The 27,369-nt window shown below is 51.6% G+C and overlaps 1 protein-coding gene across 2 annotated transcripts; it reads left to right on the forward strand.

Moving 5' to 3' along the window:
• On the forward strand, positions 1–25,630 carry Pyroxd2 (pyridine nucleotide-disulphide oxidoreductase domain 2). Of its 2 annotated transcripts, none has more exons than XM_052185576.1 (16): positions 1–328; positions 3,232–3,251; positions 5,086–5,179; positions 5,253–5,326; positions 9,384–9,539; positions 11,585–11,738; positions 13,168–13,229; positions 13,308–13,405; positions 15,649–15,790; positions 16,129–16,263; positions 17,544–17,616; positions 17,827–17,983; positions 20,499–20,653; positions 22,643–22,749; positions 24,568–24,688; positions 25,001–25,306. In XM_052185576.1, exons 1-16 carry the CDS (start codon positions 202–204, stop codon positions 25,072–25,074), a joined length of 1,749 nt encoding a protein of 582 aa, XP_052041536.1. In that variant the 5' UTR covers positions 1–201; the 3' UTR covers positions 25,075–25,306. The 2 variants fall into 2 exon arrangements, with proteins under 2 accessions (XP_052041536.1, XP_052041544.1); XM_052185584.1 differs by lacking the exon at positions 25,001–25,306 and adding an exon at positions 25,330–25,630 and having other exon boundaries at positions 3–328.
• Positions 25,631–27,369: the final 1,739 nt, after the last annotated feature.

Raw genomic sequence — 27,369 nt, forward strand, 5'->3', positions numbered from 1 at the left:
CTGAGCGACACAGATTCTGCCAATTCTTAGCCTACACGCCCCCTTCCCAAGACTAACTTGCGCAAACTCAGAGCCGCAGAAGCTCAGACCCTGGGAAAGCATGGCCCAAGGCCAAGGCGGACACGGGACTTGTAACTCCGGGCCCCGCCCCTTGCCAGGGCTGCTGGAAAGCTGACTGAAAGCAAATTGCTGGTGGCAGAAATGGCTGCCAGCGGCCGAGGTCTCATCAGGGCCTTGCACTCCTCTCCCTGCCCTGCTTGGAAACGAGCTCAGTCGGGAGCCAACGGGCGCCTGAAGCCCGAGTATGATGCCGTGGTGATAGGAGCAGGTAAAGCCAAAGAGGGCAGAGCCAGAGCTCAGGAGGGAAGGCACCGTCCTGCCCACGGGTCTTTGACAAAGGGCCTCCAGGGAGCCTCGCTGCTGCCTCTCCTGTGGGCCGGACCTGGCCGGGACTTCCAGTGAGCAGGGCCTGTGAAGTCCTCCCTGGTCTGGGAGTCCGGATCCCTTGGTTCTGATCCCACCCTGGTGTCCTGTGTGGCCTAGAACGGCTCTTACCTTCTGGGTTTAAACCTTTCTATCTAGAATGACAAGGAATGATTAAGTACACGCAGGAGTTTCCCTGTATCTCCTGCAGGAAGCAAAGCCCCGGGGACTGTAGACAAATGAGATCCCACTCTGAGCCCTGAGCTCTGGTACGCATCTCACTTCTGAGATCACCCATTGGGAAAGGAAGCCAGAGTTGTTTCATAAAGAGAAAGGTGGTTGAGGGGTTCCCAGACACCCTAATGCTCACCCACAAAGGGTGTCATCTCCTGTGGCTTCCCTCAGACATAGATACCTATACTAGAGTGGTGGTCCTGCAACATTGTGCTGACTCTCGGGGCTGAGGCATAGCCTAGGGCCAGGCTGCACTCCATACCAGGGCCTTCTGCTCCACACTTTTGGGGCCTGAAGGTTTTTATTCCCAACTGGACTTTTACATAGATGATAGCAGGTTCACATTTTTGTGAGACGCATCGCACAGCTATAAATACATGCTGACTTGATTTTGCCTTCTTCTTGTGTCTCCTGAGAGACACCCTCTCCGATTTGTGCACACATGAATGTTTATTATACACAGACTTGTTTTTATTATCGATACTAAAGTAAAGGTATGTCTCACACAGTTTTTACAAATCAAATAGACACAGCTCTTGATTTAAATGCTAAGGTTTGTTTTTCCCATTGAAAACACATCCACCCAACACTCCACTGTGTAAAAAAGGATGACAGAAGGTCCCAAGCCCAGCAAGCTCCATTGAAGGGCTGTCCCCTGCCTAGTGGGCATCCCCCTGAGGCCTGGGATTTAGCAGGTCCTGCAGCAGAAAGGGGCAGGTCACTGGAAGCCACAGGAGAGTCAGTCAGGACTTGGGGACTTGGCTTTGGGGGGGGGGGTTGTTCTTTGTCACTTGGTCTCTTTGTCATTCGTTCATAGCTGAACTGAGACCAGTTGCCAAGGAAACAACTAGTTTTCCAAGATTGATGAGCCGCCAGTGAGAAGCCAAACGGCGGCCATGTTTGTTACGGCCTTGCATTGGGCTGAGTGCTTCTCTGGACACTGCTAAGTCTCCTCCCTCAACAGCACAGGTTCCACATTATATATGAAGGATATATATTACATGCATATTACTCTCTGCCTTACATATGAAGAACTTCAAGGCAGTCACTGGTTGTTAGATATCTCTCTGAGGGTCGAGCCAGGGGAACCCGGGGCTGCCAGCCTTGAATTTATGTGTATATTCAGAGAATGGCCTCTCCAACTGCAGGATCACACCAGCCACAGATCCAACAGCGTTCTCTTTAACTTTCTTACAAAAATTTCTAACATTTTAAAAATAAAACCCCATAGCGTTTCCCAACCTGTGGGCTGTGACTCCTTTGAGGGTCGGATGACCCTTTCACAGGGTCACATATCAGCTATCCTGCCTATCAGATATTTACGTTATGATTCATAACAGCAAAATTACAGTTATGGAGTAGCAACCAAAATAATTTTATGGTTGGTCACCACAACATGAGGAACTCTATTAAGGAGTCACAGCATTAGGAAGGCAGAGAGCCACTGTATGACATAGGTCATCATATAAACTTACCACAAAATGGGTCACTGCGAGGGCTTGGAGCTTGGTCCTGAGAAACATTTGTTAGTCAGGCGTATGCTAGGTCACGGTGTAAAGTACATTTATTCTTGTGAATAGTGAGCAAAGGGCTTGAAAAATCCAGTTTCGGAGACTCCATTAATGGCTGAGAAGTTGGCTCAGTGACCTCTAAAACTCTGGACGTCTCCATGTGGGAAATTTAAAACAAACGCAACTCAGCCATGGAGAAATTCATCACAGGGGTCATGGCTGCTCCCCTGCCTGAGAACATTTGTCAGATAAGAGTTGAGCATTTGATTTGAGCCCACGCTGGGTCCAGGTGGGTGCTGAGAGATCACAGCCATCTATTGGCATCTGAAAGATAAGAATGGCATCTGTCACCAATGAGAAAAATGACCAGGGGCCCCAAAGCTGGATGACACCCTCATGGCCTATTCTCTGCCTGTGAATGATTCGCCACCAACAGCTGACCTGTCTCCATGGGTGGGGCACAGCCTGAGGCCTGTGCGCTCCGGGTAGTTCTGACGCCACTTGCACAGAAATCACTGGGAAATTGTAAGAGATCAGGTTCTAACACAACACTGGTAACCTGCAGGACAGAGCTGGCTTTGCTCTGGTGTACACCTTGAAGCCCTATGAGTTACTTGCTTCATTTTTTTTTTTAAATTCTGAACTGTTTGTGTGTCCTTGTTGGAGCACTGGGGACTGACAGAGACACTATTGTGCCTGGTTCGAGCCACCTTGGGCCAAACAAGCTATGTATTACAGCAGCTGTCTCCCATGAATGGCTCTCAGCCCCTGCCCACACATACCTTCGAAGCCTTCCCAGTCATGTAGACCCAGACCACGACACTTGCATACTAGCTCTACGTTCAGGAGTCAAGTAACTTCTCCCTGACCTTGAAGCAAGGAACAGAGATTCTTCCAAGCCAAGGTCCACAGACCCAGAGTGGGCTTCCTGACCTCCTGCCCCAGATGCTGAATCCAAATGTAGGACAGGGGAGAAGATATCTGGGGCCTGGGGATAGAGATGGGGACCCAACGCTTAAAGAACATGTATTTAGTAACACTTTTCTCTCTTGTCTCATTGCAGGACACAATGGGCTGGTGGCTGTGAGTATCTCTTTGGCCTTACTTCAGTGCCCCCGAGTAGGTGACTCCCAGCAGCAAAGGGGAGGATTTGAAAAGGCAAGCCAGACAGAGGCCAAAGGGAAGGGCAGTCTGTCCGTGCAGCTAGCATTGATCCAGGGCCAGCGAGAGGGGACGTCATGGACTGCTTCCTTGCCCTTTCCCAAGCCATGTGGTCCTCATGGCCTGTGGGAGGGTCTGAGGCTTATAAAATGTCACTCGCTGGCATAGAGGAACAGGTTGGAGCTTGGGGTGGGAAGGGTCCCTCACACCGAGGAAGAAAGTCTTGGAAAGAACCTAATATAGAGTCTAATAAGGAAGGCTTTGCTGGAGATTAGATACTGTCAGCAAATGAAGACGACCTGGGAATCTCAAAGCTTGTCTGGAGTAGAGGGGGTGCTCGGGATTCTGGAGATGGTCAGACATGCCCTTTGTGCTCAGACCCCACTGTGCATGCAGTGAACCTGCTCAGTGCTCACCTCATTCCCGTGGTTTCAGAGCAACCTGCTCCACAGGTATCACTCCGTGAAGTAGTTTCTGTCTCTTAAGAAAGCAGCGTGGCTTCCTTCTGTGTGTCGGGCCAGCTTACTGGGCTCACTCCTTTTTGTTCTCAATACAATATACCTGGAGACTCGATTCCCAACTCTTCTCCTCAGAGCTCTGGGAGCCTGAGGAAGCTGTTAGCCTCGCTGAACCTCAGTTTCCCATCTGTAATGCAGGAGGTAGCACAACTGTAACTAGCATGGTGGGCTGGCTACACCCACACAGTAGTTACCAAGTGAACTTTGCAAAGGGTGACTTAGGAATTTCACCGTCTTTATTGCCACATGGATATCAGTGGTACAGAGACGTGTGTGTGTGTGTGTGTGTGTGTATGTGTGTCTGCACATATGTACATATGCATACACACAGAGAGACACACACACAGTCTCTCTCTCTCTCTCTCTCTCTCTCTCTCTCTCTCTCTCTCTCTCTCTCTCTCTCTCTCTCTCTCTCTCTGCAGGGCTGTAGGCCCAGACTAGCTTAATTTCCCACCAAGTACCAGAGAAACCCTCTATCAGTCATTTCCCTCAAATAAAGTTTTGCTAAAGTCACAGCGTCCCTTTGATGCATAGGCCAAAGGTGTCAAGGCATACTCAGTAAAGCATATGTTAAGTACTCAGAAGCTAAGGGAACAGTTCTCAACCTGTGGGTGATGACCCTTTTGGGGGGGGGGTCGCATCTCAGATATCGTGCGTTTCAGATATTTACATTATGATTCATAACAGCAGCAGAATTATATTTAGGAAGTAGCAATGGCATAACTTTATGATTGGGGGTCACCACAACATAAGGAACTGTATTAAAGGGCAACAGCGTTAGGAAGGTTGAGAACCACTGAGCTAAGGTAAGCCTCACCAGCCCGGTGGAGCTGCAGAAGTTGGAATCGTAATCATCAGCCCTGGCTTTACATGTGAGGGAACTGGGGCGTGCGGATCAGCAGGAACAAGATGAGGATGAGAAGCTGAGCCTGGAGATCCTGGCCTGCTCTCCTCAGCCCCACCACGCTGCCTTTGATGTGTTTCAGTGGAAGAACGGGCTTGGTCCAGTCTGGGAGGAGGGACAGGGACACCCAGGGCAGAGTACACGATGCAGTTTGTGTCCCCCAGGCCTCCCTTAAAGGAAGGAAAATCATCTTCCGCTGGGAAGTTGAGGGGCAGATGCAGGCACACCAGGTCTGAGACATATAGACATCATAACCAAGGGTTTGGTGCAGGCCCTGTAGTGAGGCTCCTTGGTCAATCCCAAGAGATCAAAAAAGGACCCTGTGTCCTCCCAGGCAGCCTACCTCCAGAGACTGGGGGTGAACACTGCGGTCTTCGAGAGGCGCCATGTGATTGGGGGTGCAGCGGTCACTGAGGAGATCATTCCTGGTAAGCCCTAAGAAGGGTGTGGGGGTGAGGCAGGCGTGATCGGGGATGACCTGTTCTTCTGATTTGGTTCCAGGATTCAAGTTCTCCCGAGCATCCTATCTCCTGAGCCTACTGAGGCCACAGATTTACACCGACCTGGAGTTGAAGGTAGATTGCCTGTCTTGGTCTGGTGGTTGGTAGAGGGTGGGGATGATTCCTTCTTCCTGGCCTGGAAGAGAGGCGTTATATCCCGTGTCCCAAGGTCATTCTTCTCCTCCAGGCTCTCTCTAACACACACATGGTCCTGGTATGCCATAGCTTGAGTTTGTCCCAGCCAGCCTGTGCTTTAAGACCTGGCAAATCTCAAATAAGAAACAGGCCCCTTGAAAACTGAGGTGTGTTGCTGTTGTTGTTGTTGTTGTTGTTGTTGTTGTTGTTGCTTTTTGCATGCCAGCACCTGCCTGGGCGGGGCCTTCCGGCTCCTCCCTACCTCCCTTCTCCTCCCGGTATCTTATCTAAAGCACCCACGTGCAACCTTGGGCATCCAGGTTTACAAAGCTGCCCTTGTTAAACTTTGTCATCTACTGCCATTCTCGATAGTGTGAGCAAGAAGCAGTACCGCTGTGGGCGGAGTCCCCTTTACACATTCGTGGTCTCAAAAATAAAAGAGCCAAGCAGTGGTGGTGCACACCTTCAATCCCAGCACTTGGGAGGCAGAGGCAGTTAGATTTCTGAGTTTGAGGCCAGCCTGGTCTACAGAGTGAGTTTCAGATCAGCCAGGGCTATACAGAGAAACCCTGTCTTGAAAAGCCAAACCAAACCAAACAAACAAAAAAACTAAATAAATAAATAAATAAAAGAATCTTAAAAGAAACAGACAAAGAAAGACACTCAGAGACAATGTGCTCAAGTCAGAGGGGGTGAGAGAACCCTGCACACGATGTGGAGCGGCCAGGAGAAAGACCTAGCGAGGGATAGACAATCATATTTTTAATAATGTGCAAAGCAAAAAAATAAGTTATGAGACACAACGTAAGCACACCAGAGAAAAAAATAATCTGATACCCATGGCCCTCTCCCTTGGGATTGCCCCTTTCCCAGGGTGCCATGGGCCGTGCTCTACCTTTTAAGGCTGAGCCAAGAGGGAATATTGAACCTTATTGAACCTTATATTGACTAATATTGAATCTTAGTGTTTGGGAACAGACTTACATTCTACTAAGAGTTAGCTGCTCTCCATGGCCGGGACCTTGGAATGTTCCTCAAACAGCGAGGAGTACTAAGTGTTGCCTCAGTTTCCCTTTTACTTGTGTGACCAGGAAAGGAAAGCATTTATTACCACTAATTTACCCTGTAATTCTTTTGACTGGGCCAGGAAGGACTAATTGTACTTACTGTCATCACTTACCCCTTAGCTCCAACGGGCCTGCTGTGAGGGTCTGAGACCTTTGGGGTGTACCACTTTGGGGTGTAACAATATACTTGTATACTTTATTTTTTTTGTCTTATGAGACAGAGTCTCTCTGTGTAGCCCTTCCACAGCTTTCTCCGGGCTGCTTATCAACTGGTTTGTTCAGTCCGTGTTCGCTGAGTGCCTGCTTTGCACAAAGGCCCAGAGCAAGCCTGGGGACAGGGACAGTGGGCAATCAATCTGAGACACAGGAAGGGAACGTTAAGTGAAGGCAGGTGACAGAAAGAAAAAAAAAAAAAAACAGAAGACAGTGTGACAGGAAGAAATGAAGTTCCACACTCCCCTGGTGACGGCAGCTCCTTGAAGAGGTGACACATGAGCTGATGTGGTCTAGCCATGCGTACATCTGAGAGAGAAAGCACTCTGGTCAGAGGAAAATGGAAGTAGTCAGGCCAAAGCAAGCAAGAGCAGAAAAGCCCCTGTGGCCAGAGCACCCCCGCCTCAGACGGTGCAGGGAATAGGGCAGGGGCAGCTCACGCGAGGACTGTACTCATCCAGGAACAGGGAGAATCCAGAAGAGGTGGTCAGTCCGGAAGCAGAAGTTTATAGAGGATTAGTCCCCTGGCCATGTTGGAGATGGCATGAAAGGCCGGATACCAGAGGCAGCTGCTCAGTGGACCACAAGATGGCAGTCTGTGACGAGGGCACGGGGCTGGAGAGGCTTGTAAGCTCTCTACAGAGCTGATTTTGCAATATAGGAAATGTCAACGGCGAGGCAAAGGAAGGAGCTGAGGATAGCCCCTGGTTATTAGGAGGAACCCATGCAGGAGCTGAAGAGCTATCTCTGCACTTCAGTTAAGAGCACTTCCTGCTCTTGTAGAGATCTTGGCTTGAAGTCCCAGCACCCACATGACTGCTCACCCCAATCTGTAACTCTGTTTCCAGAGCTTCTGATGCGCTCTTCTGACATCCATAAGCACCGGGCACAGAATGTACTACCCATATGCACCACACACATGCATACACATAGAGAGGCACATACACATACATGCATACACATATCACACACACACCACACATGCATATACACAGAGAGACACATACACATACATGCACATGCATGCACACACATTATACACACAAATCATGCACACATATACCACACACACCACAAACACGTATGTATACACACACATGCACACACATTACATACATTACATACACATACATTATACATACATACCACACACACCACACACATGCATGTATACACACATACACATGCACACACATTACATACATTATATGCACATATGTTATACACATACACCACACATCACACATACACTATACACATGCATGTACACACACATACACATGCATGCACACACACATTACACACATTATATGCACACACATTATACACATACACCACATATACACCACACACATGCATGCACACACACATACACATACATCCACACACACATTACGCACATTATATACACACACATTCAACACACCATACACCACACACATGCATGCACACACACCTACACATGCATGCATACACACATTGCACATATTATATACACACACATTCAACACACACACACATACCCCATGAACACACACACATACACAAAGGCAAAATACCTGTATACATAAAATTAAATTTAAAAAAGAGGGCCCAAGGTAGAAGTTTCTCCAACCTGTAATAAAGATTTCTCAACTTTAATGTTTAAAAATGGCTGAAAGTTGCCCCGACCAGTCTCTACCCACATTTGGATTCTGCTCCGTAAACTCCTGTGCTGGTGTGTGCCAGAGCGTCTCTGGTGTGGGTGGCTCCTGGAATGTTGGTAAGGTCATCTCCCCACGTGTTTCCTAGCACACGTAGCAGATGTTCTTTGGCAAAGCAGACGATGCCCCACCTCTAAGAGACGGAGACAAAATGTACACGTGATTAACCATGTGGTGACAGGGCTTTGTTCTTCGGATGAAGAACAGAGCATGCGAGTGCAGTTGGCGCCGGGTGGGGCTTTTCCTGATAAGCGTCTGAGTAGAGCCATACAGTGAGGGAGCTCGCCCTGGATCCAGACAAAGAAATCTCCAGAGAACCACCGCAGTCCATCCAACTGATGTCAGCTCAGACTCTGCTGTGTCGCTGGCCCTTTGGAGAAGCAAATCACGAGCTGGGAAGAACCTCGAGAGAATCCAACCTTAAATGAGTGAAGGAGACGGCCACTTAAAGTGGCTGTAGTAATGTAGACTGCCATGCCAATGACATAAAAATTACATGACTGACTTGTCCACCTTGTACATATGGATTTTCACATAAACATTGCTTTAGTGTTTAGTTCCCTTACTGCCTTCTGAAGTGATGGGAGGGAGCTAGAGGCGAAGGTCTCAGGGCCTGGGAGTCACAGAGGTGTGGCTTTGAAATACAGAGTGCCTTCTAAAGTGATGTAGGCACAAATTATTCAACTTCCTGAACTTGTGTGGCTTTCTAGACTTGTAGCGTAGCAGCAACTGTAGAAAGCCCTTTCTGATGAAGTAAGATGGTGGACGGGTGGGGCCGTGTTAGGATACGGTGTGCTTGGTGTGGTATTGTGCATATTGGATTCATGGGTCTATCACTGGGTCTCTGGACAAGAGGGTTATTTATAACCTCTGTTAAAAAAAAGATAGGAGCCAGATCTGCACACCTCGGGACCAATTACAGACATACCTAACTGGTCCCACAAACAGAGCTGGAGAAAGATCGAGAGCAGAAGCACGGGTCCCTAAAATGTATGTGCTTCGTGTGTTCTGCAGAAACATGGGCTGAAACTCCATCTGAGAGATCCCTACTCCTTCACCCCCATGCTGGAAGCGGGTACACTGAACAAGCCACCCAGGTCCCTTCTGCTGGGCACAGACATGGCTGAAAACCAGAAGCAAATCTCTCAGTTCTCACGGAAGGATGCTCAGGTGAGGACAGCGAGCAGGGCTGGCATCTTCCCTCAGCGGCCCAGAGCCGGTGCCCGAGATGAACTGGAGGTCAAGGCCATAGCCGAACAGGCTGACTTTCCTGGACAGCTCGGCCCATGCTAGCCTTTGACCTTAGGCACTCTGAGCAGTAGACTCTGGGTCTCCTGGAGCTGCTGGTGTTCATCTGAGGCTGCTGCCCAGGCGGTCTCTGCATGCTGAGAATCCCTGGAATGCATTATTACCCCACATGTTACCCATTCCAAAGCCCATGAAAGACCACAAGAAGAACTTAGGACAGGAAAATGTTCTTTCAGTTTGACATCAATCCATGACAACCAAAGCAAGAAAGCGTCCATGGTGGTGTGCAAATCTGCCTCCCAGAACACACACCATATGGAGAATGCCTGCTGCTTCCTGCACAGCGAGTGCATGAACGCGTTTACTGGCTTTGTTCAGATGAGTCAATGGGTGATGTAATGGGCCTGGTATGGTGGGTTCTGCACTTGAGGAAATAGTCTAGAATGGCCGTTCTCGTACCAGCCTGGATGCCGGCTGTAGGTGAATCACCAAATCCTATCTCAGTGGAGGCATGTTTATAAAGAAAAACCTAGGTTTGTGCACTCAGTGCACTTGCTTTCTGGTGTGCTAATCTAGCACTGGGCAAAGCCTGGACAGCCACAGGCCTGGACAGCCACAGGCCTGCAGCACTTGTCCGTTACCCAGAGCCTCCTAAGTCTGGCCATGTTAGCTGCTATTCTCACAGCTGTGACAGAGAACAAACTAGAAGCTACTTATTTGTTGTTTAAGAGGGAATGGTTCATGATGGCAGGAAGGCATGACAGGAGCAGCTCGGCCATGGCAGCAGGCACGTCAAGGGCTGGTTATTTCTCCTCAGGAACAGGGATCTCTGTGGAAGCAGAGCCAACCTGTGCCCCTCAGAGCTTGCCTGGAAGCCCTACATCCTGCTGAACAGTCCCATGTCTCAGAGGTTCTTCAGTCTCTCCCAAACATCACCTCATCCCAAATTGTTCCAATGCCCACGCCTGTGGGAGACTCCAATGGAGATCATAGCACTGACCGCTGACTGGAACTGTCCTCTCACTTCCCACCCCCTCAGCACCATGAGCTCTGATGTCGTGTGCTGAGGACCCCTCATCCCAGTTCCTGTGGTCCTACTTGATAGTGACCACATGGTGGAAGGGCTCGGCCCATTTCCCATTAAACCTAAGGCCTCAGTCTATGCTTTTGTGCTTGAAAGCTGTCATTTTGCAAGCCTGGTCTAGACAAAAATTTATTATTAGCGATAATAAAAGTTTAAATGTTGTTTACTACAGAACTGTATGCAATACCACAATTTCCTGGGTTTATCCATATATATATATGGATATATCTATATTGATATCGATAGATACAGATATCGATAGATAGAGATGGATGTAGATGTAGATATAGATGTAGATATAGATACTGAGCCTAATTTCTGGTGGTAGCAACTTCCATCGGTGTTCCTATCACCCAGCCCGAGCGAGGAGGGAACAGTCTAGAACACGGCTGTAGAGAGTTCCACTGTGGGGGATGCTGGGTGCGAAGATACAGGCTTCTGTGGCTACATGGGATGAGGCAACCTGTCAGTCTGAGAGACCAAATGAGGGTGCTCAGCATGCTGGGAAGAGATCTGCCTTCCACCAGTCACAAACAGAGGACATGAGAGAATTTCTGAACGGTTTTCATCCCAGGGTCTATAGCCCAGACACGTGACCGTTTTGCAAGCCCAGTATTGGCCTGTGCTGACCCTTTGCCCCGGTGGCTGTTCTATTGCACAAGCTGCTCTGGCCTTCACATGTGACAGACAGACCTGGAGATGAAAGACCTGAGCAGAGCAGAGCTGAGCCACAGATGGGGGGATGTGGCCCGAGGCGCCACCAGGGCTACACTGTGGGGGATGGCAGCCATATGGGAGTGTGGCCCAGAGGACCAGGCGTGAGGACAGCATCCTGTGGGATTCTGGGCTGTGGCATGCTAACGTGGTGTAAGCTCTGTTGCAGGCTTTTCCCAGATACGAGGAGTTCATGAGACGTTTGGTGCTAGCCATTGACCCGCTGCTGGATGCAGCTCCAGTGGACATAGCCGCCTTCCAGCATGGCTCCCTGCTGCAGAGGCTCAGGGCACTGTCCACCCTGAGGCCCCTGCTGAAGGCAGGTGAGTCTAAAGTACAGGGATAGGGTGTGGGGAGTGACCTACGCGGAAATAAGACCTGAGCCCGAGTTCCAAGAGAGCCACCACATGTAGTCAGCTAATAGGCCACGGTCCACAGAGGCTTCCAAGCACTCCCCCGCAGAGTGTCAGCCTATGCTACCCTAAAAAATGAGCCCAAGACCAAGGGTTGTGATTACTTAGAAGGGTGACCCCCAAGGCACCCAGAAGAAGAACTGGAGGAGGAAACTGCAGAGTACTTTAGGTACCTTGTGTTACCTTGTGTCACTGCGGTAAGATTCCATGACCATGTGACTTAAGGAGGGAAGCATTTATTTTAACATAAGGTTTCAGAGGGTTAGAGTCCACATGGCAAAGACAGCATGGCAGCAGGTAGCTGGAGCCGGGAGCTCGCCGACCAGAGTCCATCCACATGCAGGAGCTAGAGACCGCAAACTGAAAGGAGACAGGGCCCCAGTGATGTACTTCCTCCAGCAAGGTTCTGCCTCCTAAAGGTTCCATAAGCCCCACCCACCACCACCAAACAGTGCCAACACCTGAGGACCAAGTGGTCAGACGCATGAACGTGACAGGCACACCTTATGCAAACTGCCGCCCAAAGGGAATACCAGTACCAGGGTGTGAATACCAGGGTGTGTGTTGGTGCTGGCCGTAAGGTAGTGGGAAATGAGACCCTGGCCCTGAGGAGACTCTCTGAAGAATATACTTACAGGAAGTCCTTAAGGATCATTTCTAAGAGAAGGAAGGGCCCCTGTTCCCAGCTGGTCATGGGTTCTCTCCTGAGACAGTGACCTCTGGGCATGTATCTCTGGACGTACTGACGTGATACAGGAGAAGCCCAGAGAAGAAAGGGTGCATCCTATAATATGCAGAGCAGATCAAAGCCTGCATGAAGCGCCTTGCCACAGCTAGATCGTGATATAAGATCCAAAAAATCTGAAGAGCTGCCTCCATATGAGGAAGAATACTAAATTTAGCCCCCCCCAAAAAAATATTAAAAGGTCTGTGATCAATTAATGAGGCCTTCCGAGGGTCTAAGATAGAAGCCTGGTCAAATATGTTGTTATTTTCTACAACCCTTTGGGTACACAATCAAATTCCCATATCCTAGAAAAAAAATACTGAATCAGTTAGCTATGGTTGCAAGAAAAAGAAACCCCACAGAACTCCTCTGGCATCTAAAAAAGCATCTTATTTCCCCGGTTCTTTGTAGTTCAGCTGATGCCGGCAGGATCAGCGGGTCCAGTCTGGCCTCGTGAGTGTGTTTAAAAGGGGCCCAGAGCCTTGTAGCACACACTGCCCCTGAATGTCACACCGTCGCCACCAAGTCTCTGCCTCTTCCTGTTCTTTCTTTCCCAGGGATGGAACAGTCTCCTCAAAGCCTGTCTCACTCGATGTTTGACTTTTCTTTCAGGGCGCACCCTGGGAGCCCAGCTCCCCCAGTATTACGAGGTCCTCACAGCCCCCATTTCCAAGGTGAGTGTGGCCAGGCGGTGGCCTCGGGAACTTTCCTGCCACCCAGGCCCTTGAGCCTGTCTGGGCTATGCTCTTCAGGTGCTGGACCAATGGTTTGAGTCTGAGCCTCTGAAGGCAACGCTGGCAACAGACGCTGTGATTGGAGCGATGACAAGTCCCCACACTCCGGGGAGTGGGTGAGTGGGGACCAGGGAGGAGCAGCTGAAGGGGAGCGTACTTCCTGCTGAGAGGAAGCTCACGGGCTCCATTTCCTGGGCTTATCTAGCACCCAGGCATGAAGACCAGCATAGCATGCGTGTTGAAAGAACTCGCTGAGAGTCACATCTGAAAATCGGAGATCAGAGAAGTGGCCTACCGAGTCACACGGCTAGTGAGAGGCAGAGCTGACTTCTACCACGTGCTGTCTGAACCCCAGAATTCCTTCTGAGCTGCTCTGCTCTTCTCCATGCATCTTCAGACAAAGCCTCTTCCTGCTCAGTATCTTCTGTCTCCTCCCTCTCCCTATTCCTCTCTCTCCCCCTCCCTGTCCCCCCTCCTCCTTCTCCCTCCCTTCCCTCTCCTCCCTCTCTCCCTACCCCTTCTCCTTCCCTTCCCTCTCCCCTCCCTCTCCCCCTTCCCTTCTCCTTTCCTTCTCTCTCCCCCTCCCTCTCCCCTCCCCCTTCTCCTCCCCTCCCCCTCCCCCTCCCTCTCCTTCTGTTCTCCTTCCAGACTTCTGCAAAGCTGTGTCTCTCCTTCCCCCCCCCCCCATACACACAGCTTCCTGCCAGGGCTGAGAGCTGCCCCCCTGTGAGGACCTGTGTGCCTAGAGTCCAATAGGAGAGCAGCAGGCAGACAGTGAGGGCTGTGGTTGTGTTTGGAACTCCTTGGCCTCCTGTAAGAGTAGGAGTGGAAGGGTGTATGTGTGCACATGTCTGCGTGTGTGAGGGTGTGTATGTGTGTGCATGTGTCAGTGTGTGTATGTGTGTACATGTATTTGTGTGGTGTGTGTGCTGGTGTGTGTGTATGTGTGTATTTATGTGCATGCATGTATATGCACTGTGTGTTCATGTGTGTATGTGTATGCATATGTGTGTGTGCACGCACAGGTGCCCACGTACACGCACACATGGGTGTGTAGAGATGGAAAGGGCCGCCAAGAGTGTTTCTAAGATGCAACTAGAGCTGTCAGTGTGGCTCATCTCTCAGGATGAAAGCACCCCCAGGAAGTGACTTTTCAACAGAGGTCCAAGCAGTCCTCAGTCCCCAGGGTCGTGGAGAAGAAGCAAGGGCGGCATTTGCTACACTCTGCCAAGAGCCTGACTAGCCAGCCGATGTGGATCTGCGGCTTACTGTCCTTTCCTCTTGGGTCTCAGGGAAGCTGAGCTACTGGCCAGCTTTTAAACACACCGTTTAGAAACCCATTGCTTTACTTAGCAACTGCTGATGAGCACCTGCCAGTGCTAGGTGCTGGAGACACAGTAGTCCAGGGCCCAGAAATCCTCACAGGGCAGAGACTATCAGAAAGTGTTCTGTTGTGAGCCAGCAGGGAAGCCTGCCCTGCAATAACAAAAGGCTGGAACAGGAAATATTTGATCTGAAATGAGGGGAAGAGAAGGGGCTTGCTGAAAACAGACGAGGAAGGAAGAGGTTCCAGGCTGGCCCCAGCAGGGGCCGAGGCTGGAGTGCCATGGGCAAACCAAAGGGACTCGGCCTAGCAGGGATGTGCAGGGTGGGGGGAGGAGTGGGCCGACACCAGGTGGAGCTGTGGCCACCACCTGAAGACACTGGCCTGTCCGCTCAGGCAATACTGCGCATTGAAGGCTCTGAAAGGAAGAAGGATGGTAGCATTTGGGCTCTGAGACCAGGGCTCCAGGCTCCACCAGGGTGACCTGCAGGACAAGTGCTGAGGAGAGCCGGTGGCCCTGGTCTGGATGCATGTGAGAGAGAGAGAGAGAGAGAGAGAGAGAGAGAGAGAGAGAGAGAGAGAGAGAGAGAGAGACAGAGACAGAGACAGAGACAGACAGAGAGAAGGGGGGAAGGGAGGCAGCTAGTCGGGGCATCTGAGCATCTGCAGAGTTGACAAGGGGTCAGGGCTGACACCAGGGTTTCTGGTGGAGCACTGAAAGTGCCCTTCATTTGGGTGGGGACACTGAAAACGGCCAGCTCAGGGAATGGTGATGGTTCTGGGTTAACGTGTGGCAGAAATGCACACATGTAGAGATGCCTACAGGAACAAGACCAGGCTGGTGCCTGGTGTGCTTGTGGGCATGGAGGCTGGAGTCAGTCCTGTGTCACACATGCGCCCAGGGAGAGCCTGTGGCATGGGAAGGCAGGGCACTGAGCGCGTGCAAAGGCTCAGGGACAGGGCTGGATGGAGGAACAGAACAGAAAGGGCTTCTGAACTGAGACGCTGCCTCAGTGCTCGGTGCTCTGCCCTCAGGTATGTGCTGCTACATCACGTGATGGGGGGCCTGGAGGGCATGCAGGGCGCCTGGAGCTACGTCCAGGGTGGCATGGGTGCCCTCTCGGATGCCATTGCAAGCTCAGCCGCTACACGTGGAGCAAGTATCTTCACAGAAAAGGTGTGCCCTCCCCAGTCCCGCTGTCAGCCTGGATGCAGGGTGGAGGGTGGAGGGTGGAGGGTGGGGCAGCCTCAGACTCAGAGAGACCCTGGAGTTACTGATGGACAAAGTGAAGCCTCCGGACTCTCGCTTCTGAAGCTGGCCAACTCTTCAGGCTCACTAGTCACAAAACCACACCCGGGTTGTGCTCCATGGTGGGCGGGTTGCATCAGTGCACGCCCCTCCCCCCAGAAGCCTCTGGCTTGAGGAATGGGTTAGGGTGCCCAGGAGCCACACCCACTATCCTCAACCTGGGCTTCCTTCTGGGGGGTTTTGGGGATCTCCTGCTGGGGCTCCAGACTGTGGCTAAGGTGCAGGTGAACAGTGAAGGCCGTGTTCAAGGGGTCACGCTGCAGGATGGCGAGGAGGTCAGGAGCAGAGTCGTCTTGTCCTGTGCGTCGCCACAGGTCACCTTCTTAGAGCTGACACCACAGGTGAGGCGGGTCAGGAGAGAGATATAAGGGCTGCCATACAGGTCTTGGGATGTGGTGTGGGGAACTCTGATTACCTCAGGCTGGATGATCGAAGAACTAAGGCTTATCTGAGAAAGTCAGCAGCTTCCAAACAGTAGAGAAGTCTCACCGTTTATGGGAAGGTCCGCAGAGGTGAGGGGACCAAGACCTCACAGCTGGCAATGGGCCAAGCCGGTGCCAGGACCCACGTCTGGCTTATAATTTTTTACCACTTTTCTACTCCTGAGATTTGGATTTCTTTCCTTGCCAACTTGGAGTCTACCATCTGCCAGTGATCTATTGCAATATTAATGCTGGGAATGGAGGTTTGGGAGGTTTTTGTTTTGTTTTGTTTTTTAGCACAGTAATAAAACTTCTGGGCAGATAAGACCTTCTCTCATAGACAGAGAAAGCTGTTGCTCTTGGCTGGCTCAGCTGCTGGGGCAAGTGTGTCACCTGCAGGGGCGGTGGCTCTGCTGGTCTTGACTGGACTCAGTTGTCTGTGAACTGACTGGCTGCGGCTGGTCCAGGACAGATTCTGAGGAAAGACAGGGTAGGGGACTCATGTGTCCCTCAGCATCTGGCACAGGGGCTGCAGCCTGTTCACAGGCATGGCAGAGGGTGACAGCGGCAGGCTCAGCGTGCTCTATTGTTAGTCCTGGACCCATCTTTCTTGCTGACATTGACTGAATCCGGTCTCCCAGGCAGTCCAGAGTCAGTGGGTGTGAGTTGGGTGAGGGCTGGGGAGACTGTGGAGAAACACAGGAAGGGACTTGCATCCAGGAGAGGGCTCAGGACTTCAGAATAGTGCAATTGGTCATACCTTCTCTGTCCCCGAAAGATAAGATAGCGCATATCTGAGCAGGCAGTCTCATCCATACGTAGGCCTGCTCTGGGGGGCAAAGCACTACTCAATGTCTCTCAATATTTCCACTAAGGAAATACAACAGCTCTCCATGCACACTTGGAGGCTATTCTGAAGCAGCAAGAGCCACGCACAACCCACAGGAGTAAGATGCAAACAAATATTAGTCCCTGTCCCACGCAGGACGTGGAGAGAGCGGACTCCCAGCCAGGACAGCGGGCCAAGTGCAGAGGAAGACATGCTCAGCCTAGACTGGGAGGGCTCTGGGAAGCTCTCACAGAGGAGGCAGTGTGGGGCTGTCTCTGAAGGAAGAAGAAGATGTCTTCAGACAGAGCTTGGAGGGCTGGTCTGAGCTCCCTGGCTACCCCAGGCCTTTCACAGAAGTCTGTCCTTCCAGGAGTGGCTTCCCGGGGCCTTTGTGAAGAGAATCTCCCAGCTGGACACCGAGTCTCCTGTCACCAAGATCAATGGTAAGAGACGTCTGCTTGCATCTGCCTTTTGACACATTTGCATGGGGATCTCCAAATCAGGGGACCCCAGCCACACTGACCTCTCCAGCTGTCACCAGCTTGTCCTCAGTTTGTCATACTTTGAGGCTTCTGGACAAGCAGGTCCTGACTATCGAGAGAGGACCCTGCAAGGCTGGGGAGCTGACCTGACCTGACCTTTTGACTCCTCAGTGGCTGTGGACAGGCTGCCAAACTTCCTGGCGGCCCCCAGTGCTCCCGGGGACCAGCCTCGAGTTCACCATCAGTGCTCCATCCACCTGAACTGCGAAGACACCCTCCTCCTCCACCAGGCCTTTGAAGATGCCAAGGGTGGCCTGCCTTCCCAAAGGTAGGTGAGACCTGGCCTTCATGTCCCCTGTGCGTTCTGAGCCCCTTCTGCCTGGCACTAAACCCTCAGTGTCTCAGAATCAATCTGCCTGTGTCTGTCCATGTTTCAAGAACATGAAACATCTGAGACAAGAAATCTAAACATCAGAGCAGAGGAGAAAAAAGAGAGTGTCTTAGTTTGGCTTTCGTTGCTGCGAAGAAACAACATGACCACGGCCACTCTTATGAAGGCAAACCTTTAATTGGGGCTGGCTTGCAGTTCCAGATGTTCAGTCCATTATCATCATGGCGAGATGATACACAAGCACGGCAGTGTGTAGGCAGACATGGTGCTGGAGGAGCCGAGAGTTCTATACATTGATCCAAAGGCAGCCAGCAGGAGACTGTGTTCTGCAGGCAGCCAGGTGAGGGGTGGGGCACTTCAACACTGGGCACTGGGAGTTCTCAGAGCCCGCCTACACAGTGACACACTCCCTCCAACAAGGCCACCCTGTTCCAACAGGGCCACACCTCCTGATAATGCCACTTCCATGGAAGAAGCACATTGAAACACATGAGTCTATGGGGGGGGGGCAAACCTACTCAAACCACAAGAGAGGGCATGCTCACTTAGCCCGTAGTGCATGTCTGAGGAGCCCCTTTATCCAACCTCCCCAAAGCCCCCCATCCCAGCTGTACTGTCACCATAGGAGATGGCAGGCTCTAGCCTTCATCCTCTATGCCGTTCAAGACATGTCCTGTGGTCCTACTCAGCGTCAGGCTCCTCACCAGGCATGCGCTGTGGGGCCTGGCAGGTAAAGCAGACACCAAGTTCATGGTAATCCTGGTGCATGAGAACTCACAGTGTAAGAGACGCGAGGTTGCTCATGTGAGTGGCATCTACTCTTTGTCAGCTCAGACAGCGCAGCAAGAAAGATGCACAGAATCTCCACTCTGTGCTGGCCCTCTGCTAGCTAAAAAGCAGCTAATCATGTGCACCAGTAATAAACATTAGGAGAAAAAGAAGGTGGGCGGGTGGAGGTCTGCCTTCTAAAAGAGAAGCCATACCTCACCCCACCCTGCCCTGCCCCACCCCACCCTGCCACGCCCATGATGTGACATCTGAGCAGGGACTCAAAGAAGCAAGACAGGTTGTGTGAATATCCAAGGAAGAGTATCCAGAGAGAAGGATGGATGCAGAAGCCCGAGGCAGGGGCATACTGCTGTGTACTGGGACAGAATGACCAGGCTAGAGTGGACAGCGGAGCCCCAGCAGCTGGTCAGGCGCTGTCCACTGGTCTGGCTTTCACTTCAGAAAGCCGACTTTCCTTTAGAAAGACAACGCCCCACATCCAATGTGGACAAAGAGGGGACACCTGTTACAGTTGGTTCCTGGATGCAGAATCTGAGGGCACCAAGACAGCAGCTGGGACCTGAGCAGAGGCGGCGGAAGTGGGGGGAGGCGGCGGAAGTGGGGGGAAGCAGGCCCTGAGCATGCGTTAAAGGTATTAAAAACACGAGGGTAGGGTTTGCTGTTAGGCAGAATATGGTGTGCGAGAGGAAAGGGGAGCAACTGGAAAGTTATGAGGAAGGCAGAGGCTGGGGGGAGGGGTGCAGGGTTGAGAGGTGATAAGCACCAGGGTTTGGACAATGACAGGAGAGGCAGGCAGCCGTCTAAGGTGAGGGGGAGAATTGCAGCTGAGAGATGTCACTCTGAGAAAGGGCGACTCACATGGCCGTGAAAGACGCTCATGTGGTCTGGATCTGTGCGATGGTTCCAGCATCCCCAAGCCCATGGCTACCAAAATCTGTGACACCCGGGTCCCCTTTGTAAAGTGGGGGAGGAGCCCGAGTGTAATCGCTGCATACCGCACATCTCTGGTAGACCACTGGTGATCTCTAGATGACTTAAATTCACACTCACGTGAATGCTGGGCACATGGTTGCCAGGCAATCTCGTTTATAGGGTGATTCCAAGGGACTATCACTGCGGTTGGAGAATTCGCAGAACCCCTGGGCACAGAGGGGGGCAAATGTATCTAGAGATCCGAGGGTCTTGTGTGGCTGGTAGGAAAGATGTTGGCTGTGGGCAAAGGCAGTAGCTATACATGGGGCACCATAGTATGCTGCTTGAATACGTCTAGACGCTCTTCTCTGCCTGTTCATTCCAAATAGGATTTGAGGGGCAGGAGAGGGGCAGGTTGGACCCTGACCACTTGAGAACCAGGTGACTCAGGGCTGACCCCTCCATGGTTCTCACTATCTGGCATTTGAGCTGGGGAGTCCAAGGTCTGTGAGGAAGGAAGACAAGACGGGGCCACACCTCTGAGCCAGTGAGAAAGGACCGGAACCCTGGGGGCTGGTTCCCTGTCTCAAGGAATGCCACTGAGGTGGTCTGGACTACGCTAACCACCGTGTTGTCACTGTGATCATCAGACCAGGTCTCTGAGGGCCTTCATTTATCTCCTGTCACCTCAGGGTGACCTGAGTTCTTCTCCTCAGTCCTGACCCTCTCTCTGCTCCCCCTGACATCACAGGCCTATGATTGAACTCTGCATTCCTTCATCGCTGGACCCCACCCTGGCCCCACCAGGCTGCCATGTCGTCTCCCTCTTCACTCAGTATACACCCTACACCCTGGCAGGAGGCAAGGTCTGGACCGAGCAGGAGAAAAACGCCTACGCAGACAAAGGTAAACAATGTAACCCACGTTACTCTGCAGGGTAATGCCCAGCCGTGGGACTCACCGGGCATGCTCCCTGCTCCCCCTGGGACTCACCGGGCATGCTCCCTGCTCCCCATGGGGCCCACCGGGCATGCTCCCTGCTCCCCATGGGGCCACCGGGCATGCTCCCTGCTCCCCCTGGGACTCACCGGGCATGCTCCCTGCTCCCCCTGGGACTCACCGGGCATGCTCCCTGCTCCCCATGGGGCCTACTGGGCATGCTCTCTGCTCCCCATGGGGCCACCGGGCATGCTCCCTGCTCCCCATGGGACCCACCGGGCAGGCTCCCTGCTCCCCATGGGGCCACTGGGCATGCTCCCTGCTCCCCATGGCCTCACTCAAGCTAAACACTGCAGGGAGTGTCCCAAGGGCAGCTGTGCCTGAGGAAACCTCATGTGAGCATGGTGAATATTGGCTGTGATCAGGCACTAGGTTAAGACAGCCAAAAGGACAGGGTCCCGGCTAGAGAGATGGCTCAGTGGGTAAAGGCACATTTTGTACAGGCCTGCTGACCTGAGTTTGATAGTGTAACGGAGTGGACGGAGAAAAGCAACTCCTAAAGCTGTTGTCGGACCTCTTCACATGCACTGGACCACACACACACACACATATACACACTCTCACATACACTCACACACACATACATAGATACACACACACATGCTCAGACACTCACATGCACACACACTCACACACAAACTCACACACTCACACAGATACACATATATACTCATACACACACATATATGCACACATACATACACTTACATGCTCAGACACATTCACACACACTCACATGCACACACTCACACACACAAACTCACACTCACACAAATACACACACATATACACACATGCTCAGACACACTCACACACAGAGACACACATACACACACACATACACACATGCTTAGATACTCACATTCACATACACATACACACTCATATGCACACAATCACATACTCAAACAGATACACATACACATACTCACATACTCACATCCACACACTCACGTACAAACTCACACACTTACATTGACACACATATACACACATACAAACTCACACAGACACACTTATACACTCACACACACACACACTCACACACACACTCTCTCACTCACACACACACACTCACACACACTCACACACACACTCACACACACACTCTCTCTCACTCACTCACTCACACACACACACACACACACACACACACACACACACACACACAGCATTTATATAAAGCAGGAGGCTCTACACTTGTGCTCCAGTTTCTCACATCCAGCCTGGGAGACTAACAAGGGAGCAGATCACCACAGTGCATTGTACTTTGTGGACCAAAAGGAGGAAGCTGTGAGCGCAAGACAGGAGAGCCCCCCAGGGAGGAAGCTTTGAACTGGGTTTTCAACAATGCATGGGGTAGGCCATGTGAAGAATATTTCAAGCGAAAGAAACAGCGTGGGCAAAGCATTGAGAAGGAAATCACTTCACCTTAATCCTGAGGAGGAGACAGGTAGCATCCTGCTTAGGTCAGGGTCAGGAATGAGGGGGTGGGGCTGGAGAGACAGCTCAGCGGTTAAGGGTACTGGCTGCTCTGCCAGAGGTCCTGAGTTCAAATCCCAGCAACCACATGGTGGCTCACAACCATCTGTAATGGGATCTGATGCCCCTTCTGGTGTGTCTGAAGACAGCTACACAGCTACAGTGTACTCACATACATTAAAATGAATAAATAAATCCTTAGAAAAAAAGGATTAGGGAGTGAGGCTAGACCAACTACAGGCCTTTTAGATAAAGCATGTATTTGCTTATGGGCCATTTTTCATTTTGTTTTTTACTTGCTGTTATATAATTTGCTTGGGATAAAATAAACTACCGACTCATATAATTCAATGGACTTTTAGGAAACTTTTGAGTTGTACAACCTTATTGTCCCTCCCTTTTCCTGGACTCCAGTGTTTGACTGTATCGAGGCCTATGCCCCCGGCTTCAAGAGGTCTGTGCTGGCCAGAGATATCCTCACCCCACGGGATCTAGAGAGAATCTTCGGGCTTCCTGGAGGGGTGAGTGTAGGCCTGGGGGCCTCATCCCACTGTCTTCCTGCCTGCCTCCCTTTGGGCTTCACCCAGCCTTCATTAGGAAGTGGTAGAGCCCCAGCTGCCACTCAAGAAGTTCACTAAGCCTGTCAGAGAGGAAGCTGACCTCGCCTTTCCCATCAGCCTTTTCTAAAGACAGCTCCCTCCCTAAGGAAGCAGGACCTCGTAGTAAGCTATGGTTTACCAGATAACAGAAACTGGAGGCCAGAAGCCAGAAGCCTGGCTGGGAGGAGTCAGGGAGCCCTGTGAGGAGTCAGGAAGCCCAGAGAGGAGGCCGGGAGACCCTGTGAGAAGTCAGGGAGCCCAGAGAGGAGACAGGGAGTCCCATGAGGAGTCAGGGAGTCCAGAGAGGAGGCCAGGAGTCCTGTGAAGAGTCAGGGAGTCCAGAGAGGAGGCCAGGAGTCCTGTGAGGAGTCAGGGAGCCCAGAGAGGAGGCCAGGAGTCCCATGAGGAGTCAGAGAGCCCAGAGAGGAGGCCAGGAGTCCTGTGAGGAGTCAGGGAGTCCAGAGAGGAGGCCGGGAGACCCTGTGAGGAGTCAGAGAGCCCAGAGAGGAGGCCAGGAGTCCTGTGAGGAGTCAGGGAGTCCAGAGAGGAGGCCGGGAGACCCTGTGAGGAGTCAGAGAGCCCAGAGAGGAGGCCGGGCGTCCTGTGAGGAGTCAGAGAGCCCAGAGAGGAGGCCAGGAGTCCTGTGAGGAGTCAGGAGGCCCATGAGGAGTCTGGAGTTTCACACTGAGGCAGCCTCTGGCCACAGGAGCTACTGAGACATCGTGATCTCTGTGACGCGCATCAGTCAGGAACCCAGCAGGGACGCAAGTGGTCATCATGTTAAACAATGACATTGACTATGTGCCAAAACAATCAGATTTGGAATCTATTAGGCTAACTAAAATACACTATCGGCATAAATGTCACTAATTTGTCGCTTACTTCTTAAATGCGGCTCCTAGCAAATGTAAAATCGCATGCATGGCTCTGTCAGCTGTGTTTCAACAGCACCGATCCAGACAGAAGGCAAAACGCCAGGCAGTGGAGGGGCTTCAGAGACTGAGCAGATGGTCAGTCTGAGGCAGGGCTGGGCCAGAAGTGTTGGTGACAGGATGGGTGACATGACATCAAGGTTGGACCCCAGAGGCTATGGACAAAATGGCAGTGTCGTCACAAAGGCAGGGTGGCTTGGAGAAGAAGTTCACATGGGGACCCGATGAGGGGGCAGTAAAAGGGACAGCCCACAGTGACACCTGACAGATTCTGGTCTCCTTGTTCAGGGCACACACTGCCTTTCTGAGCCAGTCTGATCTGGGCCAATGAACCAGCAGAACCAGCTACGGCTGTACCATGTCTGCTGCTGGCAGTGCAATGCCCAGGAGACAGGGGACAGGGGTTGGGGGTGGGGATGCTCAAGGCCAGACTGAGATGGTGGCTTCCCAAAGCCCCAAGCCCCAGCAGGAGCCTGTGCCAATACAGCCTGTGCTGACAGGAAGTCAGCCTGTCTTCCTAACAGACCAGAGTTAGTGGTCCACAGCAAGCCCCAGGGATCACTCTTTTCTTCCCTGCACTCTGTAGACAGCCCTACTCCTCTTTCTTCTCCATGAAATACCCCTGGGGGTTTCACCCCCAGTCTGGGACATGTCCCTCTCCTCTATCACCTTGAGTTAAGAACCTAGGGAAATATTCAGGAAGCAGGAGGACCTGGATTAAAAGAGAGGAAAAGGAAGGGCCAGCCATTGCGGCAAAATCTGTTGCACTCCTACACTAACGGCTGGAACCCTATAACCTATTCTACAGAACATATTCCATGGCGCCATGTCCCTGGACCAGCTCTACTTTGCCCGTCCAGTGCCCCAACATTCTAACTACAGATGCCCTGTGCAGGGACTGTACCTCTGTGGAAGTGGGGCCCATCCTGGTGAGTGACCTACTTCCCGTGTGGGCTGTTAGGGCTTGTGGGGTGAGAGTCTGTCCTAAACTTGGCTACAGAGGAAGATGTGGGACACCATCACTGTGTTCCAAAGCCTTGGCACAGGGAAAGCACACAGCAGCCTCTCTGTCAGGCTGCCGCAACCTCCACTTTTGGCAAACACCTCCTCCCGCCTAGGTGTAGGGACACATTCGCATGCAGGGCGGAGACAGTTCCTCCAGGGGCTGTGGGAGGCTCACAGCCCTTAATTCGTCACCCATCTTTGAGACCAGAGAGGGACAGTAATGTTCCTTAACCTAGGTGACTTCATTGTGGTTGTCATCTCCTGGCGACGCCCTCTCTGGGATGTGGGCGAGGCTCCCATAAAGAGCTGAGTCTCCTGCCCACTCCTGATTCTTACACTTCAGCATTACCTGCCAAACTGCCAAGTGGCTCCCCGTTGAGGCCAGGAAGCTGGCAGTGTGGGACAAGAGGCCAGTGTGGCCACAGCCTGCCTGCTCTCCCCCCGGCTGAGTGGGGAAGCTCCCGAGAGGCCAGGCAGGGTAGCAGCTGCTCCGGATTGCGGCTGCTGTCTGCGAGTCCCGCCCTGTCCCTTTCTGGTGGGCCTCTGAGCAGAGCTTTGGTTCCAGGAGGAGGCGTCATGGGAGCAGCCGGACGGAATGCAGCCCACATAGTCTTTAGGGACCTCAAGAAAATGTGAGGCTGGACCAGCTCTGACCCTGGGGAGGAACGTTTTCCCTGCACGTTGGGCCGCCTAGGGGGCCATCTGCCCAGATGCCCTGCCCCCAAGGAGGCCACTGGAGACACCTGTACTAGCAAGGTGCCATTGTTCCTTAAATGGAACTCAGTTACACTTAGTTACAGTTACACCTGTGCCCCAGGCTCCCATGGATTAACTGGGACTTGTTAAAAACAATGTTTTGAATAGAGGCTCCTTGTATTGTTTTTCTATGTCTATAGCTTGGGGGAGCTTAGCATACTAGTTGAACACAGTCCATCTAACACACGGAACAATTTGGTCCAATGTCCAACTGTTCCCTTCTTATCAGGGGGTTCCCACTACCAACTGATTGGAGGCCTGGCCCAGTCAGCTACCGTCATATTCCTGTCGCTGTAAAACAAACTCAGAAGCTCTCTCTCAGGTTCACATGATGGGCCTGAGCAAAACTCTGTGTCTCAAGCCATCAAAACCTCCAGTCAGGAAACAGCAGTTGAGGGTGACTGAAGAGTGAGGTCACCAGAAACTGCATGATCCACTTTCTGCCTTCTGCTTGATAGGTACTAAATCTGCCATGTCCAACACTAACCTTTCAACATAAAAAGGCCTCATTCTGCAGTGAGTTGGGCTGTCACTGTCAGAGAGAAACACAGGACAGTTCCACTAATAACAACTGTACCAGTAGCCTTTGCATGCTGGTCAAAAGCCACCATCCCAAGCTGTCCCCTCTGAAGGTCAGATAGAAGCTTCCTGGGGCTCTCACACCTAGCTTCTTCTGCACAGGCAGTTAACACTTGACAGCATTTCCAGTCAGTCTTTCATGTAATCAGGAGACATTTTAATATTCTTTATGTGATATACATATGTCTTTCTTTAAACTTACTTTAATCAAAAAAACTATTCAGTGTTATCAGAGTTCTTTTGAAAACATTTTAATAGCTGTCTAATATTCCCTCGTGTGGATAAACCGTGGGACATTCAATCCAGCCTTGGCCTTGATTGCTAATGCCAACCCAAGACCAGACAGCTGTGTGGAGCCTCCCTACCAAGGCCTGGCTCACAGGCACAGCTGTGAAGTCTCTGCTAGCAGAAGGAGCTCAGAGGGGTTGGGGGTAAGGAGGGGGCTGTTTTAACACTGTGAGAAGAACTTCCCACAGTTTGGAGGTTCCCCACCGGATGTCTCACATCTTGGAAAGATAAAGTTGTGGTCCAGATGGACAGAGAAGATGAAGGCTTCAATACTGTGAAGTGCCTCAGATCCTACAAGGCCCCAGCTCATGCCAACCCACTGAGAAGGGTGGATTAGCCCTACCTGAAGTGATGGCTCCACAGATTGCCTATGAATCAGGCAAACAGGTCCCTTGCTGATATCTTCACATAAAACTTTTACCAGAATAAACAAGTCAGGGCTCTCCCCTTACCTGATTTACAGCTGCTCCACACGCCCTCTCCTCCTCCAGGTCCCTGAGCAGGAGGGAAACTTCCTCCCAGGCACACAGGAAGCTCACTGGTGAAGTCATTATGTCACACTGCGGCTGTGACAGTGAGCAGAGGTTTGGGGACATGTGAGGTTTATTGCTCAGGAAGAGATCTGGCTATCCTGGTGGGAGGCTGGCCAGATGTGGCCAGAAGCAGTTGCCTTGTGAGGTGGTTCGACAGCCCCTGTCCTAGGACACTAAAAGCAGTCACTGAGAGCAGGTGGGGGATGGGACACAGCAGAGTGCGGGAAGGCGTTTGAACAGGGCTGGGGAGGGACGGGAAATTAAAGAGAGAGAAGCACACAGGGTAACAAACCTGGAAACACTTTTAACCTCACCAGAGTTAACTCTAACTAGTTAGAGTTAGCTAACTGTGATCCAAACCAAATGACCATATTTTAATCTAGAAAGTTTAAAAACATTGTGATAGAAGATTAGCTGTGTGGATCGTCCCTGATTTTATTTGAATTCTG

The sequence above is a fragment of the Apodemus sylvaticus genome, chromosome 1, assembly GCF_947179515.1.
Source record: "Apodemus sylvaticus chromosome 1, mApoSyl1.1, whole genome shotgun sequence".
Classification (NCBI taxonomy): domain Eukaryota; kingdom Metazoa; phylum Chordata; class Mammalia; order Rodentia; family Muridae; genus Apodemus; species Apodemus sylvaticus.

Bases quoted from the DNA above. Each gene is read 5' to 3' on its own strand.
- Pyroxd2 (XM_052185576.1), top strand. From the start codon at position 202: ATGGCTGCCAGCGGCCGAGGTCTCATCAGGGCCTTGCACTCCTCTCCC. The intron at 13,406-15,648 runs GTGAGTGGGGAC...CTCTGCCCTCAG, and splicing joins CCCCACACTCCGGGGAGTGG to GTATGTGCTGCTACATCACG. The intron at 17,984-20,498 runs GTAGGTGAGACC...CTGACATCACAG, and splicing joins GGTGGCCTGCCTTCCCAAAG to GCCTATGATTGAACTCTGCA.